Consider the following 17,426-nt stretch of genomic DNA (forward strand, 5'->3'; position numbering starts at 1 on the left):
GGGGATCAGCAGCAATGAAACAATGTAGCTTAGCTCAACTACAGGGCTCAAGTGGTGGTCTCCACAGGAAGTTCCTCCATTTTAGAAGTAAGCAAAGGACAACAAAGTTCCAGTGCAGAGTTTAAGTGGTGGGAACAGCAAATAATCCAACACAGAACTGAAAGAAAAAACAAAATACCCACAGATTGGAGACAAAGTTTGATATTAACTAGTAAAGGTCTAACACCACCAAAGAACACCTATAAAACCTAGAAGGCCTGGAAGCCCCCTGGGCTCCCAAGCAAGGGAGCAGGGAAGGCCAAGGGCCTCAGCCATGCCCCCTGACATCAGCAGTTAGCTCAGCAACAACCACCAAGCAGCCACAGGAAGTGCCCTAGGCTCCCAAGCCAGGGTGGTAGGGGGCCTAGGGCTTCAGCCACACACCCCTGATGTCTACATCCAGCCCAATAGCAACCCAGCTGCTACTGGAAGCCCCCTGGCGATATAAGGGGGGGCCATGGGCCTCGATCATGCCCCCCACCTTTCCCCTCTTCCCATCCTATTTCCCTCCACCTTCCCCTCTCCTCCGCCCAAGTGCTCTGCAACAGCATCTTAGAATGAGGCATGGAGCTGGGGGAAGCCAAACCCAGCTGCAACTAGGTAGAGAGCACACCAAAAATGCCATTTCCACACAGGTAGCCCACCATAGCCACCACAATTGCCATGGCTGCCACAGAAGTGTCTATATAGCAGCAGTCACAGCCACCATGCAGATGGTATGCCAGACTCTCAACTGCATTGACACAAGAGGCACCAGCAGAGACCAAAAAAAAAAAAAAAAGAGGCCCTCTCTCTCCACAAAGCACATTCCAGAGTAATAGAAGCATCTGATTTACGATAATAGGGGAGGACTTGATCACACCTGTCTCAGTACTGGACAGGTCATCTAGGCAACAAACCAACAGAGGAACAGTTAATCTATCAGATGGAGAGGATAAATCTATGGTTACTAGAGGGAGGAGGGGGAAGGAGGGAAGGGAAGGGAAGAGACTGGATAAGGGGCAAAAAGAATAAGTATGATTTGTGACAATGAATATGCTAATAAAAAATAAATTTTTACAAGGAAAAGATTACTGTAGATAAGCAAATTAACATATCCATGACCCTCCATTGTTACCTCTTGTGTGTGTATGGTAAGAGCACCAAAAATCTACCCACATAGAATATTTTCAATATACATTATCAACTATAGTTCTCCTGCTGTACATTAGCTGTCTAGACTTACTTATTCTATATAACTGTAAGTTTGTACCCTTTGACTTGTAACCCCACTTCCTCCCTCTCACTGTTCCTAGTAACCACCATTCTACTCTGTTTCTATGTATTTGACTTTTTTTTAGATTCCACATGTAAGTGAGATCATGTAGTATTTTTCTTTCTGTCTCTGGCTTATTTCACTTAGCATAATGTCCTCTGGTTTTATCCATGTTGTTGCAAATAGCATATCTCCTCCTTTTTTAAGGCCAGATAAATACTCCATTTTATATACACCACAATTTATCTGTTCATCCATCAGTGGACACTTGGGTTGTTTCCATGTCTTGGCTGTTGTGAATACTGCAGTGAACATGGGAGCACAGAGATCTCTAAGGTGCTAATTTCATTTGTTTGGGGTATATACCCAGCAGAGGGATTGCTGGGTCATATTGGTTCAGTATGAACCAATTTGAAAGTCAATTCATGTAATTCACCATTTTAACAGGCTGAAGAAGAAAAATCACATGACCATATTAATTGATGCAGAAAAAGCATTTGGCAAACTTCCACACTGAGAGGTTTAGTGAATCATGGCCTAAAATTTACGCATTATACAAAAGTTAACCTAAAATGGATCATAGACTTAAATATAAAATGTAAAGCTATAAATCTTTTAGAAGATAACATAGGAGAAAGTCTTTGGAACTGTTAAAACAGTTCTTTCAGGCTGCTATGACAGAATACTAGACTGGGTAGCTTATAAACAACAAATTTATTTCTCACGGTTCTGGGGACAGAAGTCCAAGATCGAGGCACTGGCAGATTTGGTGTCTGGTGAGGACCAGTTTCCTGGTTTTCAGATGACTGTCTTCCTCTGTCCTCACGTGATGGAAGGTGGAAAGGAGCTCTCTGGGGTCTCTTTTATAAGGATACTGTTCCCATTCATGAGGGCAGCACCTCGTGACCTAATCAACTCCCAAAGGCCCCACTTCCTAATACCATCACATTGGTGATTAGGTTTCAGCATATGAATTTTGGGGGGACACAAATGTTCAACCTATAGCAGGATCCTGGGCCTTGGTGAAGGATTCTTAGGCATGATGGCAAGAGCGTGATCAATAAAAGAAATTCGATAATTTGCACGTAATCAAAATTAAAAACTTTAGCTCTATTAAAGACCCTGTTAAGAGGATGAAAAGATAAACTACAGACTGGGAGAGAATATTTGCAAAACACATATCTGACAAAGGACTCATACCAAGAAGATATAAAGAACTCTCAAAACTCTAATAGTCAAAAAATCAATAATCCAAATAGAAAATGGACAAAAGACATGGAGACTTTTCACCAAAGAGAATATATGGATGGCAAATAAGAACATGGAAAGATATACAGACAGCCATTAGGGAAATGCAAATTAAGACTGATGAGATATCACAATACGCCTATTAGAATATATAAAAAATAGTGACAACACCAAATGCTAGTGAGGATGTGGAGAAACAGATCTGTCACACACTGGCAGTAGGCATATAAAATGGCACAGCCATTCTGGAAAATAGTTTGGCACCTTCTGTAAAAAAGATCATGAACACCAAGGTCAAGAGTTCAGATTCCCATACTGGCCAGCTACCAAAAAAAAAAAAAAAACACCAAAAAACAAAAAAAACAACATGCACTTACCATACAACCCAGCAATCACACTCCTGGGCATTTATCCCAGATAAAAAAACACTTATGACCATGCAAAAACAAATATTCATAGCAGCTTTATTTATAATAGTTAAAAATCAGAAATAAGCAAAATGTCCAAAAATAGGTGAATAGTTAAACTGTTATATATCATGCCCTGGAATACTGCTCAGCAATGAAAAGAAACAGACTATTGATACAACAGTTTGGATGATTTCAAAGGCATTATGATGAGTGAAAAAAAAGTCAATTTTAAAAGGTCACAAGCCACATGATTCCATTTGTATAACATTCTCAAAAAGGAAAAATTACAGAGATAGAAAAAAGGTTAGTGGTTGCCAGGGGTCAGGGATGGTGGAAGACAGGTACATAAATGAGACAATAAAGAAGGGAGCATGAGGGAGCTCTTCACGATGATGAAATAGTTCTGCATCTTGATTGTGGTGGTGGTTACATGAATCTACACACGTGATAAAATGACAAAATTATACACACACACTGTACCAATGTCAACTTCCTGGTTTGAGATTGTACACTAGTTTCATGAGATGTAATCATTGGGTGAGGGGTACTCAGACCTCTCTGTGCTATCTTTGCAACTTTTTATTAATCTATAATTATTTCAAAATAAAAATTTAAGTTAAAATATGAACTTCTAGATAATTCACTGGTGATAGTGGGTGACATTTCCTCAGAAACTGTGAAAGTCGTCCTGTTTTCCCAAGCAGTCCAAACCCAGTTGAGACTGCTGAGTTCTCCAGGTTGACTAAGGTGAGTTTACTGGGGTGCACAGTGCTATACAATGAATGTTTGTGCCCCCCCCCCATTCATATGTTAAAACCTAATCACCAGTATGATGGAATTAGGAGGTGGGGCCTTTGGGAGACAAGATTAGGTCATAAGAGTAGAGCCCTCATGAATGGGATTAGTACCCTTATAAACCAGGCTCGAGATAGACAGATAGCCCTATGTTCACCACCTGAGGACACAGAGAGAAGGCATCTTCTGTGAAGAACAGGCCCTCACCAGCCACTGTATCTGCCAGCACCTTGATCTTGGACTTCCCAGCCTCCAGAATTTAACAGAGAATTAAATTTCTGTTGTTTATAAGCCATCCAGTCTTTGGTATTTTGTTATAGCAGCACAAATGGAGTAAGACACACGGAAAGCAGGGCTTTCTTTCAGCATGCCCCAGCTGCAGGTGGTGATTTACCCAATTGGGGAAATAGAGAAATTAATCTGGAGGGTTATCACCTTTTCAGCTGTTTCTCCCTACTTTTTCTCCTGCATGTCCACTCTGATAACCTGAAGTTTTCTGGGGCAATGCCCTGTTTCTCCAATACCAAGGCTCATGTGTGCACAGACCCATCCTGTCAGCTGCATGCAGACACAACACCATTCACAGTGTAGAGCACTGGGTCCCTACTGCTACTCTTCAGCCCCACTGCCTGCTGTCTACGGATGGTTTGGCTCCTGCCCGATTCTGCTGAGCTTACAGGTCTCCTCGGCTCTGCTGGGAAAACAGATCTGCTCATCTTTTCAGTCATTCTGTTCCTCAGCTACATTGAGTTGATATTGTGTTAGGTATGATTTTTCTGATCGGGAAACTTCTCAATTTCTGGTCTGCTGATGGCGTCTTCCCTGATTTCCAGTGCTGTTATGAATTTAGTGAGTAGGAAAGATAAATGCAATCCTTTGTAATTTGCCTTAGCCTACTCTTCACAAAAGCAATTTTCAGCAAATTTACCAGTGGCCTCTATATTGCTAAATGCAGTGGACACTTTTTAGCTCTTAAAGGATTCTCTACTGCATTGACATTGCTGATGGTATTGGTTTCCTGAGGGTGTTGCAACTAGTTAACACAGATGTGGCTTAAAATAACAGAAATTTATTATCTCTCAGTTCTGGAGGCCACAAGTCCCAAATCAGTTTCAATGGGCCAAAATCAAGGTGGCAAAAACAAACAGGGCTGTGCTCCCTTTGGAGTTTCTAGAGAAGAATCCGTTCCTTGCCTCTTCCAGCTTTTGGTGGCTGCCAGCATTCCTTGGCTTGTGGCTGCATCACCCCAATCTCTGCTTCTGTGGACACATTGCCTCCTTCTCTTCTGTGTGCATCAAATCTCCCTCTGCCTCTCATAAGGACACTTTTGATGGCATTTAGCACCCACTTGGATAATCCAGGATAATCTCCCTATCTCAATATCCTTAATTAAATCACATCTGGAAAAACTTACCCATATTAAGGTAACATTCACAGGTTCCAGGGATAAGGACCAGACATCTGTGGGTAGCCATTATTCAGCCTATTACACTGACCATTCTTCTTCCTTCTCAAAACTCTACCCCCTTGAATTCTGACACACTATTCTCCACTAGTGTTTTTATACCTGACAGTTGTATCTTGGTTTCCTCTTCTGTTTAAGCCCACATGCCCCTGGGGTCCATCCTTGGCTTGCCACTCTTTTCTCTTCGGGACAATCTCATGGACTCCTGTGGTTCGTAACTCCCCCACCTCTATCTTTAGCCTTGATCTCTCTTCTATCAGACTCAGTCTGCAGATAATCCAATGCCTGCCAAAAATTCTATTTAGATATTTTTCAGGTATGTCATATTTGATTGTTTTCCAAAATAGAATTCATATTCTCCCTCTCCACCACAAGCAGGAGTGTGACCAGGTTCTCACTCTTCAGAGCAAATATACAAAAAGAGTCCCACTTAATTGATGAGGGGGGATCTAAGGGCAGGAAAGGGCCCATATTATTCCTTGACAGAGGAGCCCTCACACAAAAAAGGGACCACGCTTTTGATGCTTTCTCCATGTGTCTCCCAAATGGGCTCTCCCATCATGTTTCAGTTGTGTAGTGAACAGACAAACCCTCCCTTTTTCACTTTAGTGAAAGCATCACTAAGAGGGATATACTTTTTGCCAGGCCCAGTGAAACAGGATCTCCTGTTCAGAAGTTAGTAAGGATTTCAAGGTGGCTACAGCTGAACATTAAGGCAAGCACGGGGCCCTTCTAAATGCAGGACCCTGTGCAACTGCACAGGTCATGTGTCCGTGAAGCTGGACCAACCTGGAAGTCATTTTTTCTCTCTCTTCCCACTGCCAGCCACCAAGACCAGCCACACTACTCCTCAACTGTTTCCTGATTCTGTTCTCCTTTAGTGCACGTCCTCATTCCCTCCATCTGTTCTCTCTGGCTCTAGTCTTTACATCTGGCAGCCAGATGAACCATATAAAACACAAATCTGGTCACGTCACTGCCCAGTTTAAAATGCTCCACTGGCCTCTTGTCACCTTAAAGTCCCAGGGACTTAGTATGGTCCTCCCTGGTGAACTCAATGTGATGATAACATCAAACCTCTTACAGAGCTTGCATATGCCATAGCGTGACACACCGCTGTGCCTTTGCTGCTACTCTTACCCTTTACCTGGACGACTTATCCTTTGAGCTTCGGGGTTCAACTACAGTCATGTGTCAACTATAGTCAACTACACATAAGTGGAATTTGTTCTGAGAAATGTGTCAGGCAATTTCATCACTTTGTAAACATCATAGAATGTACTTACACAAACCTAGACGGTATAGCCATCATAATCTTGTGGGACCACCATCATATATGTAATCCATTGTTGACCAAAATGTCATTATGTGGCACATGACTGTAAAAATGTATGTCTATGTATACATATTCATTTTTATGTTATAACAGTTCCTGGCATATAGTTAGCACAGTGTGTATTAGCTATTATTATTATAAGAAATCCTCTTGGGATACCAAATTAGGCTGAATATCCTTCTTTCATGTTTCTATGGCACACTGTACTCATCTTATCTTACCACATTGTGGTAAAAGTGTCTCTTCATCTGTCTGCCTCCACAACTACATTGTAAGCTCCTTGAGGTAGGGACCATGTCTTATTCATCTTTTCATCCTAGTGCCAAAGTGTGTCCTACACATAGTAGGCATTCAAAAAATGTTGGTTTATTCAACTGACCTCCAGTGTATCGCCCAACCATTTTTGGAAGTCCTGCAGGGTTTTCTTGAAAAGTGTTTTCATTAGATGAGACCCCAGGCCTCGCAAAAAAAGAAAAATATTTTCAGCTACCACCTGAGGCCACCGTGTTCCTCTCTTCTCTTACACCTCTAGTGCACAGCCCCTTAGGCTTCCCATAATTTCCCTATCTTCTCTATGGACACTTTCTTCAGTCCTTAGTGGTGTGTTTCTCCAGAGACATCCCTAAATCTTCCTCCCCGGAACCTGGCACCCTCTTGAAACTCCACCTTCCACACCTTACTGCACACTCTGCCAGGATAATTTCAAAGGAGTCTGGGGGTCTGGGTATGGTGGTGGAAATCCTAGATATCATGGCTGGTTCTTTTCTAGGAAATTGCATTGGGACAGGTATTAAAGAGGCCACATCAGAATGTATGAATATAATAAAAAATTTATTGACTGGTGGCAGGGTGTTTCCAACCTAATCTAGTCCCTTCCCAGCTCTTCGTATTGTAAAAGCCGGGTCACTAGACTTGGTAACTCTGGGGAGAGCTGGCAGAAAATAGTTGGTTCCAATAGAAATAGAAGATCAAGTCTTAACTGGTATGCATATTTATTTCTTCCACAGAAGGTTCAGCCTCGTTGGGGCAAGAAAGTCTTTCTCCTCGCTTCTGTAGTTTTTGAACATTCTAAAGCCTTTTATTTTGAGGAGTGAAGCAGCTTCGGCGAAGTACTCTGGGCGCGGGGGGTGGGGGTGTAAAATGGAATGCAAGGCCTTTTACTGTTCCTTCCAAGAGCCTATAGTAGTTTTTGGGTGCCTTCTCAATGCTGGCATCTGATAAGTATAAAGCAGACGGCTAACTTTGGTATATTCATTCCTATGAGAGAATGTTATATGAGAAAGTCAAAAATATAAATTATCTGTGTATGCTACGTTTAGAATTGGTTTGATGTAAATTATTTTACACATTTGGACAAGAACTGGAAAGAAAAATGGGGAAAAAACGAAGGCTGTGTTGAGGTGCGTAGACGGCTAAATTTTCCAGACATTTCTACTTCTATAACAGCATCAAATAGCATTTTTTTTTTTTTTTAAGATGACCGGTAAGGGGATCTTAACCCTTGACTTGGTGTTGTCAGCACCATGCTCTCCCAAGTGAACCATGGGCCGGCCCTCAAATAGCATATTTTAATGCCCACTGTGGACACACAAGATGGGGAAGCCACCGCAAAGGGTGCTATAGAGGATCCCCGCTCCTACCGGAGTCCCTGGAATCAGAGGCGGAGGCATCCGGGCGGGGCCACGTGATTCTGGGCCGGCTCAGCGCAGCCTCCCTTATTTAGGAGCCGGAACCCTCGCGACTCATTTCAACATTTTCTAGTCGGTGGCATAAGCTCAGTTCCTGGCCCTCCCGGAAGTTGCTGCACAGTCGTTTCCGGGGCGGTGTGAGAAGGAGCAGGACTCCGAATGGGTCGTAGTCGCAGTCGCTCTCCACGCAGGGGTGAGTCCAGAGGCAATGCAGGAGGGCCTGGGGCTCGGTTGGGCGCGCGTCCCTTTGCTTTCAGTACCAGGGCAGCAGAGAAGGGGGCCCTTTTCTCCTGAGGAGGAAAGCGAGGGGCTAATGGGGGCACGAAGACCTGGGCCCTACACTCTTCAGTCCGGGCTCTCTGGGCCGAAGGCCATTTTTTGTTTTTGTTATTGTTTTTTTTCCCTTCTGAATTAGGGTTTCGCCTACTCTTTGTCAGCCTCATACAATAACTGTTACTATACCTGTGGCCAGTGGGTTTAGAATCAAACCACAGTTCCTTCACTTACTTTCTGGGTGACCGTGGGCAAGTCACCCAACCTTTCTGAGTTAAATTTCCATAATCCGTCTTTTAGGGTAATATTATCTACCCTTAAAAACTGATGTGAGAATAAATGTCACATCCCATAATACTCAGTATGTGATGATGCCTAGCTCTTAGATGCTCAGTAAGTGTTAGTTTCCTGACTAGTTTATTTACTCATTTATTTTTCACGTTTACCCATTTATTATGAAGGACGTTACAGGGGAGCCGGATGGAGAGAGGCAGGGGGCGAGGGGTGGGAGGAGGGGCGCGAGGATCACGCCTCCCCGGGCGCGCTTGACCCGGGTGTAAAATAGGGAAATGGAGTTCTGAGCCTGGGGAGCTCCTCTTGTAATGTCTTCTGAACTCCAGCCCCATGAATGAGGTAGTGCGAGGTGAGGCTCAGGAGATCTAACTTAGACCCTCGGTTCGGCCCTGGCTACTTTTTGTCACTTAGAACTAGTCAAGGCTCTATTTTCTTCAAAGTTAACGCGAGCACTTGAAATGTGGCTCATCCAAACTGAGAAGTGCTGTACGCATAGTATACACACTGGATTTCCTTGATTTCGTACTAAAAATAAAAGAGAGAATGTAAAGTATCTTACTAATGAATTTTTATATTGATTACATGTGGAAGTCGTAGTAGGGGTATATTGGGTCAGATAACATTCATTAATGAAATTGATTCCTCCCGTTTCTTTGTACGATTTTACGTGACTACAGAAATGGCTCGCATTGTATTTCAGTTGGGCGGGTCAGCTCTGGATATTTCAGGTGATTTCTGGCTCTCCAGTTTTGTGTGTTTGTGTTAGAACGTAGGCGGTCCCGGTCCACCTCCCGGGAGAGAGATCGCAGGCGCAGAGAACGGTCGCGATCGCGGGACAGAGAGCGGAGGAGGAGCCGCTCGCGATCCCCGCACCGAAGACGCTCCAGGTAAGTGCAGAAGGTGAGCTGGAAGCTTTACAAGTCTCAGGGAAACTGGTCGCAGCCGGCGACTTTGTGTTGCTCAATTACGAGAGAATTTACAGTTTCCTGAAATGGGGGAAACTTAATCCCACCTTATTCTGGAGCTGACATTCTCCTTGGTAAAATGGGTTAATAACGCTCTCAACATCATAAAGTTGTCTTGAGGAGTAAATGAGAAGTAATGCATAAAAACCACTTAGAATGGTGCTTAGCGAGAGTAAGAAATAAGTGTTTTGCATTTTTTGCTTTTTATTAACTTTTTGGTGATAAGGATTTATTCAAGTATATAATCCAGAGTGTGAGATCTTGGAAGAACCTTAGAAATGAACTGATTCTTTTTTTGAATTTCCGGCAGCTGGCTTGTAGGGGGGTTCCAAACCCTTGACCTTGCTGTTAACAACACCTGCTCTAACCACTTGAATAACTGGTCAGCCCGAACTCTGATTCTTAATAAGCATCAATTGCTTTTTAAATCAGCTCTTTGTGTATAATTATTAGAAACTTTTAAGTTAAATTTTTGTCTCACAAAACTTTCTAGCCATAGCTGTATTGAGTGCAACTGACCATTAAGCAGTGATTAAGCAATAAACCGTATTTTTAATTTTTTTGTTAACAACGAGAGCCTAGGCAGAACCTTCTTCCTTGCTCTGCTATGGGGAAGGGACTCCTGGTTCTCTGTAGCCTGGCTTGTGTTCTGCCTTCACTTTTCAGGAACTCATGTATATCTGTGCTGATCGACACAAAGTCGCCATTATATCTGCCTCTAACATCTTTACTTAATGAATATTAGATCTCCAAGACGACATAGATCCACATCTCCTTCCCCTTCTCGACTGAAAGAAAGAAGAGATGAGGAAAAGAAAGAAACAAAAGAAACAAAAAGCAAAGAACGTCAGATTACTGGTAATGTTATTAGATAAATAACTGTAGGAAAAATACAGCCTTGTTTAGATAATTTCCATCATGATAAAATTATGAAGTATAATTTTTGAACATTTAAATATTAGGCTTTTTATAGTGTTTATTGCATATGATTTTGAGGGTTTTAATTGTACCTTACTGAGTTGCTGGTTATCTGTGGTGCTCCTGATATAATCTAGGGAGGGTAGTTAAAAACATGAGAATATTCTATTTTGGAAGTATCTTTAAAACTAAATAGATGGTGTTATACATGTAATATTAAAGGTGGACCTGCCTAAAGGCTCCGAGGAGAACAGAATCCTTTCTTCCACCCTAAGTTACATTCTGTCCAAATTTAAGAGGAATTTTTACATTAGACTTGTCTTTAGCTAATCGTTTTGTGTGTTCTCTGCTGGTGAGGTGGAATGACTATTAATCTGTTGCCACAGATTATAATTAATCTCATTATATTGTGTGTATATATGTGTGTATACGTATATAAATGAGAGTTTAAAAAAATCATTTATTTTTGCAGAGGAAGATTTAGAGGGGAAAACAGAGGAAGAAATAGAAATGATGAAGTTAATGGGATTTGCCTCTTTTGACTCCACAAAAGTAAGTAAAACATACAACTAGTTAAACATTCTGATTTGAATTAATCCATTAAGACTGTCCTATTTTTCCATATTATTTTACTATCACTTGTAATTTCTTCCATTGCTACAAGTTTATTTGTACGACAATAACCGTTTCAAGGACTTTGAGAGCATGGAGGAAGAAGCAGTGGACTGCTGTAGGAATTCAGGGAGAGTTTGCCATGGATGATGTTTGCATTAGAATTTTTTCCTTTTTTTTGGCAGCTGGCTGGTACAGGGATTGAATCCTGGACCTTGGTGTTAGCAGCACCACACTCTAACCGACTGAGCTACCCAGCATTGCATTAGATCTTAAAGGGCAAGTAGAGATGATAAGACAAAGAAGGGGAGGAAGATCATTTAAAGTAGAGGGAAGAGCTTATGAAAATGTATGTAGGTGTGAAGGAGTTTAGCGTATTGTGGGAATTTCAAATTCGGTGATTGGTAAAATGGTGCCAATGGGCTAGTGACTATGACTGAGTCTAGAAGTAGAAGTACGAGTCAAATTTCGGAGGGCTTTTGATGCCCTTAGCCATGCTAAGAAATTTAGAGTTGATTCTTTAGGTGTTGAGGAGCAAGAATTTTAATCAAGGGAGTGACACGATTATAGGTGTGTTTAAAAAAGCTGACTCTGCGGGCAGCATGGAGCACAGACAGGTTGGATTCAAGGCAAGGAGAACTGAGTGGTGCAAGTGAAAGATGATGAAGGCCTGAGCTGAGTGGAGAACCACTCAGGCGATGGGGGGAGTGGGAGTGAGTAGTCAGTGCCGCCTCTGAGGTGGCAGGCTGGGGAGCCTGCAGAGTACAGTTAACCGAGAACAGGGCTGCAGGGAAGAGAACTGCTGGGAAACAGAAGAATGAAATTCAGCTGCCAGATGAAGATGACAGTGGGCAGCTGCATATGTGTCTCACAGCCCAGAGGGGAACAGATTGGAGAGAGAATGCTGTCTAATCTTCATCGTAATACCAGGAATATAGGGAATGGGGAAAGGGGAGATTATGCGGAGGCAAGGAGGAGGGAAAGAGAGAGAGACAGGGAAATAGGGGGAGAGAGAGAAATAGGAGAGACGGAGAGACTGTACAGAGAGGAAATGGGAGGAGGGGAGGAAGGAGGATGGAAAGAGAGAGAGCTTGTATGGAAAGAATATATTTTTTAAAATCTCTTTTCTAGAATTTTAAGTCTTTCCATTTAGTTTTGTAAATGGAAATTGAGATTTTTCAGAAAAATTGTCAAAAATAATTCATTTCACCTAATCTTGAGTTCCATTGAGTTATTAATGGAGTGGGGTAATCTCAGATTCTATAAGAGTTTCTAACTAATGTGATTTGTGTAGTGCTCACATTTTAAAGTGACAGTGTATAACTTAGGAGTTACTGAGGCATGGCTGTTTTGAGGTGAAAAAATTAAGATCGAGCTCTTGTTCTTGGAATAGTTATGTGAACCCTATTTTGGAATTTAATGCTGTTTATGTATCAGCTTTTTTTCTTTGAATACACCAAATTCTTATTTGTTTTTCCAAATAGTGTTTTATAAGTGAAATGGTTTATTTTTAATATATATGTTGGGCGAATAAAAATATCTCCAGAGTAAAGCAACTATAATTTTATTGTTTTTAGAAGAATGGGTAGGGAACTTACTGGAATTGTTTTCTTTGTTTTCTTAGTTTTACTATTGCCTGATGGTGTATTTGAAGTTCCTGAGAGGCAGATGTAAAAATGAAGCCACTCTTCATTTTTTCAGTGCTGAAGGTGTTTGTTTATAAAGGAAAAATTAGGTTAGCATTCATAGATCCTATAAAAATTATGGAGTACCATGAGTGCGAATGATGTTACTTGTTTTTTGATAACATTTATGAGGATGTTAATTTAATTTATAGGCAGTTGGCTTCATGGCTACCAATTCTAAAGTCTCTCAGCTCATTTGTGTTTCTCAGTAATGTGTATCCTGTGATGTTTCATCTTTGATCTATTGTGAGACCTATTCATGTGCAAATGTAGTCACTTATTTTCCCTTCAGTTTTTTAAAAAAAATTTTTGGCAGCTGGCTAGTGTGGGGATGTTCCTATTTTAACATTCTTCTAGAAAGTTTCAAAATTTGGTTATATTTATTAATAGGTAATTTTCTATTCCAGCACATGTTTAAATAGAATAGGGACAATAATATGCAACCCTGCAAATAGTTTCCAAAAATCAATAAGGCTTTAGGAATTGATCTTAGTAAAAAGGTTAGCATCATTTTCTTTTTTTGCAAGGCCAGTCTTTCCAAGTCATGCCTACCTCTTATTCTTGGAAGGTCACAATCATACCTCAAGTAATTTGTCCAATATTGTTTTCCCAGAAAATAGATAAAAACAGGAATAGAAGAGTGAGTCCAAATGTATTTATTTTAGCTCTACTTCAAATATGTAGCTCACCTGTGCATGCTTTTAGGCCAGTTGTAAGAATCCTTTTTTTTGCCCTAATGCAGGTATCTAATAAGTATGCTACTAATAATGGGGGAAGGAGAGGGTCAAGAGGGGTGTGTGTGTGTGTGTGTGTGTGTGTGATGACATTAGCTGGTAATGTTCACTTAACATTTTCTGAACACCTGCAAGTGGCCTAGGATGTGAGAATGCAAAAGTGATTCTCAGATATATCCTCCATCAGGAAGCTTGCAATCTCCCAGGGGAAATAATGTCATGATATACATCCCAGTAATGCAGAATAGAAAATGGAGGGCACTGTGAGGAGAGCACAGTTTATATCTTCAGGAGTTAGAAAAGAGGATGCTTCCTGGCAGCTGGGTCTTTAGAATTGGGCCTTGAAGGATGGATGAGAACCAGACAGTTGAAGATTAGGTGGAGGTGGGGAAGACAATTCAGGCATGAGGAACATCATGGGGGCAAAGAGGATATTGTGAGTTAGGTTGGCTGGATCAGAAGACCTGTAAAGGAATTAGTGAAAAAGAGGGTAAGTGTCACATTCAGAAAGGCAAAGATGTGACACTTTACAACCTAATATTAGAGTCTATTATTCTGTATTCTGATTCTTAATTTAAAGATCAAAATTACAAGGCATGTGCAAGAAATGGGGTTTAGATGAGTGGTGATCATTCCAACTGTGATTTGAGAATATTATAAGCCAAGGTTGTAAGTTAAATTTTGTGTGAATGTAAATTTTTCTGGAGATAATATCCACAACTTTCATCTGATTCCAAAGGATTCTTTGACCAGAAAAGATTAGGATCTGCTACCCCACTTCCTGGCATACATTGCACCTAATACATATACCATGAATATGTGTTGGTTTGAATATTGGATTAATTGCTTATGTTTGACTATAAAAATATGGGCAGAGAGTTATAACACTTCGGAGTTCATGGGATATCATCAGAATCTGAACATTTTTTTCTCCATCATTGGGCTTTCTCTTAAAAGGAGGTTGCCATGTAAGTGTATCTACGGGATTCAGCTCTTTGATCCAGGCATTTAATTATCCTTCCTATTTTTTTGTTTATTGTTTTTCTCTAGGGGAAGAAGGTGGATGGCTCTGTAAATGCCTATGCCATAAATGTGTCTCAGAAGAGGAAGTACAGGTATGCATAACCCCCATTATTATGTTTGAACTAATGAAGTCAATTTTCATACTTGGAAAAGAGTTTTATTATGGGATAATCATGTTTGTAGGAAATGTAGCAGTTTTCCATACTGTCCCTTGTTTTAATGGGGTATTATCTTCATTGTTTATATTCTGGTGTTAAAATCGTTTTCAAGTTTACATGTGAGCTAATAGCTGTTAGAGAAAGGGTAGTTGGCTTAAATGTTAGAAGGCTATTGATAGTAATTTCCTCAAAAAAGCATAATCTCAAGAATTTGAGCTTTGATTTTATTATAATTATAGTTTTAAAATAGATCCCTCCTGAACTATTTACCTAGATTGATTGTGTAAGGATTCCAGCTATAAATATATTCTTCTTTTAAGTGTAGGTATATTTTATTTGTACCACAGATTTGGAACAAACCAATTCATGCTTGAAATCTCACTGAATTCTTAATGAATGAAAAAGCCAAAACATGTTCAAACATTTCCTTTCTCTTCACCTTAATGACTGATAAAACACTAATATTCCAATTAATTTAGACTATGAATAATGTGATTTGAGAATACTGTGAGCTAAGGTACTAGAATCATCGTGGACAGTCTTGTAAAATTACTTCCAAATCAGGTCTTATGGGGAGAACCATTACAGTGTGCAACTGAATTTGTTTGATGGGTGCTTTCTATTTCCTTAAACTAGGTGTTTAGTGTTACCTAAAATAAATATGAGTTTTCAACTGATTTTTTTTTTAAGTCGTAAAATCTTTCCAAATACTTCTGAAAGTATACTTTCATACTGCTCTTTGGAATTTAAAGAAATCTGGAGGCTTTGGCTTATTTTGAAAGTAAAATTATTTCTTCTTAATGTACATTAAATAACCTTGAATAGTTTCTACCCTAGACTTTGCCATTTTAAAGATGGTTAATAAGTTTAATCTGTGAAGCATGTTATTATGTTTTGTAAGAGTAATCCAGAATTTTTTTTAAATAAACAATGAATTTTCTCTTCTCATCACAGGCAGTACATGAATCGAAAAGGTGGATTCAACAGACCTTTGGATTTCATTGCATGAGAATTGAAATATTGAAGAATTACTTTTCTTCCCCTCATCTTGGTCAGAGTGGATTTTGTATTTCATATTTAATATGCATCAAAAACAGGATCTCAGTTCTTCCTCATAAAGTAAGAAAATCTTATTTATGATGAATGCAGTTTTCTTACCTTGCCTCAAAAAAGAAAGGTTAAATATTACATTTTTTTCTTTTAGGAAATATCATTTGAGGCAGTCATCAACCCCATTTTGTTAGTCCTAATTCCTGTGGAAGCTGTGTATGTTTTCTTCTTGGATGCTCGTTAGGACTTTTTAAAAAACATTAATGTAATTTGGATGTAAGTTTCTCCAATAAAGCAATATTTCTACCCTTTTATATTTGATCAATATTTTTATTACTAGATAAAAGAAAATACTAGAAAATACTAGTAATACTAATTTCTAGTATTACTAGAAAATACTCCCTGGGTATTTTCTTTTTTCATACATAGATTTAGATATCTTGATTCTTAATAGTTTAAAAATTGGAAGAATGGCTGGTTAGCTCAGTTGGTTAGAGCACCTTATAACACCAAGGTCACTGGTGCGTATCCCCGCACCAGCCAGCTGCAAAAACAAGTAAAAATTGGCTTCCAGTCAAGGTGGCGGAATAGATGGTTCCCAGCGTCACTCTCTCCCACAAATCAATGAATTTGCAACTATAAAAATGTAACATCAGCCAGGCTGGGGCTGCTGGAGTTCAGGGGAAGAGGAGGAGAGACCTGTGGAACTCATGGAGGCAGGAGAAAACACGAAGAGAGAAAGAAAAAACTGCTCTCAGCATTTCAGGCTGCAGCCGCTTTAATGCTGGAGCACATGGAGCAGGAGGTGGCAGAAGCCACAGCTGTGCCCTTTAGATGGAACTACTTGGAGGAAGGGGAGAAGAGGACTTTGGTGGCCCCCAGGACAGCAAGACCACTAACAGGGTTCCTGTGGACCCACGCAGGAGTGAGGAGCCAGAAAAGCTGAAAAAGGGGAGCCACTCAGAGGCCAGTGAGTCATCACAAGGGACCAGCGTGGCCCGTCCCATGGGAAGTGTTTGGAGCACAGGCGGTGGGGGAGACGGGCCCACCAGAGGAACACTGGGACACGGCAAGGACTGCTGATCTATACCCTAGTCAGTGTAGGACCAATCAGAGGAGACTGGTCGGGAATGCAGAATTGCATGGGGTGCAGTTTGATGAAAAAACTCAGGCCCAGATCAGAGTTTCTACACAACCCAGGTGCAACGAGTACCTGGAGAGCCGGAAGTACCTGTAAGGTCAACCATTAAACCCTGAGCTGCACAAAAAGTCTTCCCTAGGGAAACAGCAGCAAAACAGCAATTTACTCAACCACACAGCTCAAGTACTGGTTCCCACAGGAAGTTCCTCCACGTTAGAAGTAAGCATAGGACAAAAAGTTGGTTCCAACCCAGACATGCCAGCAATGCCTTGGGGCCCACCATGGGACATGACGCATGGAGTCAGGGGCAGGTCCCCGCTCACAACCACTCACAAGA

The 17,426-nt window shown here is 40.8% G+C and overlaps 1 protein-coding gene across 2 annotated transcripts; it reads left to right on the top strand.

Annotated features, from left to right (window-relative positions):
• Window positions 1–8,331: 8,331 nt before the first annotated feature.
• On the top strand, window positions 8,332–16,262 carry SNRNP27 (small nuclear ribonucleoprotein U4/U6.U5 subunit 27). Of its 2 annotated transcripts, XR_010021696.1 has the most exons (7): window positions 8,332–8,429; window positions 9,570–9,690; window positions 10,514–10,626; window positions 11,159–11,238; window positions 14,768–14,832; window positions 15,853–16,017; window positions 16,103–16,262. XR_010021696.1 is itself a non-coding variant. In XM_063078874.1 (6 exons), the coding sequence occupies exons 1-6, from the start codon at window positions 8,396–8,398 to the stop codon at window positions 15,905–15,907; spliced, it is 468 nt and encodes a 155-aa protein (XP_062934944.1). In that variant the 5' UTR covers window positions 8,332–8,395; the 3' UTR covers window positions 15,908–16,262. The 2 variants fall into 2 exon arrangements, 1 of the variants encoding a protein (XP_062934944.1); XM_063078874.1 differs by having other exon boundaries at window positions 15,853–16,262.
• Window positions 16,263–17,426: the final 1,164 nt, after the last annotated feature.

This window comes from Cynocephalus volans, chromosome 14, assembly GCF_027409185.1.
Source record: "Cynocephalus volans isolate mCynVol1 chromosome 14, mCynVol1.pri, whole genome shotgun sequence".
Taxonomy (NCBI): domain Eukaryota; kingdom Metazoa; phylum Chordata; class Mammalia; order Dermoptera; family Cynocephalidae; genus Cynocephalus; species Cynocephalus volans.

Excerpts from the sequence above, each read along its gene's own strand:
- SNRNP27 (XM_063078874.1), top strand. The coding sequence starts at position 8,396 with ATGGGTCGTAGTCGCAGTCGCTCTCCACGCAGGG. Across the intron at positions 10,627-11,158 it reads CAAAGAACGTCAGATTACTG|AGGAAGATTTAGAGGGGAAA; the intron begins GTAATGTTATTA and ends TTATTTTTGCAG. Across the intron at positions 14,833-15,852 it reads TCTCAGAAGAGGAAGTACAG|GCAGTACATGAATCGAAAAG; the intron begins GTATGCATAACC and ends TTCTCATCACAG.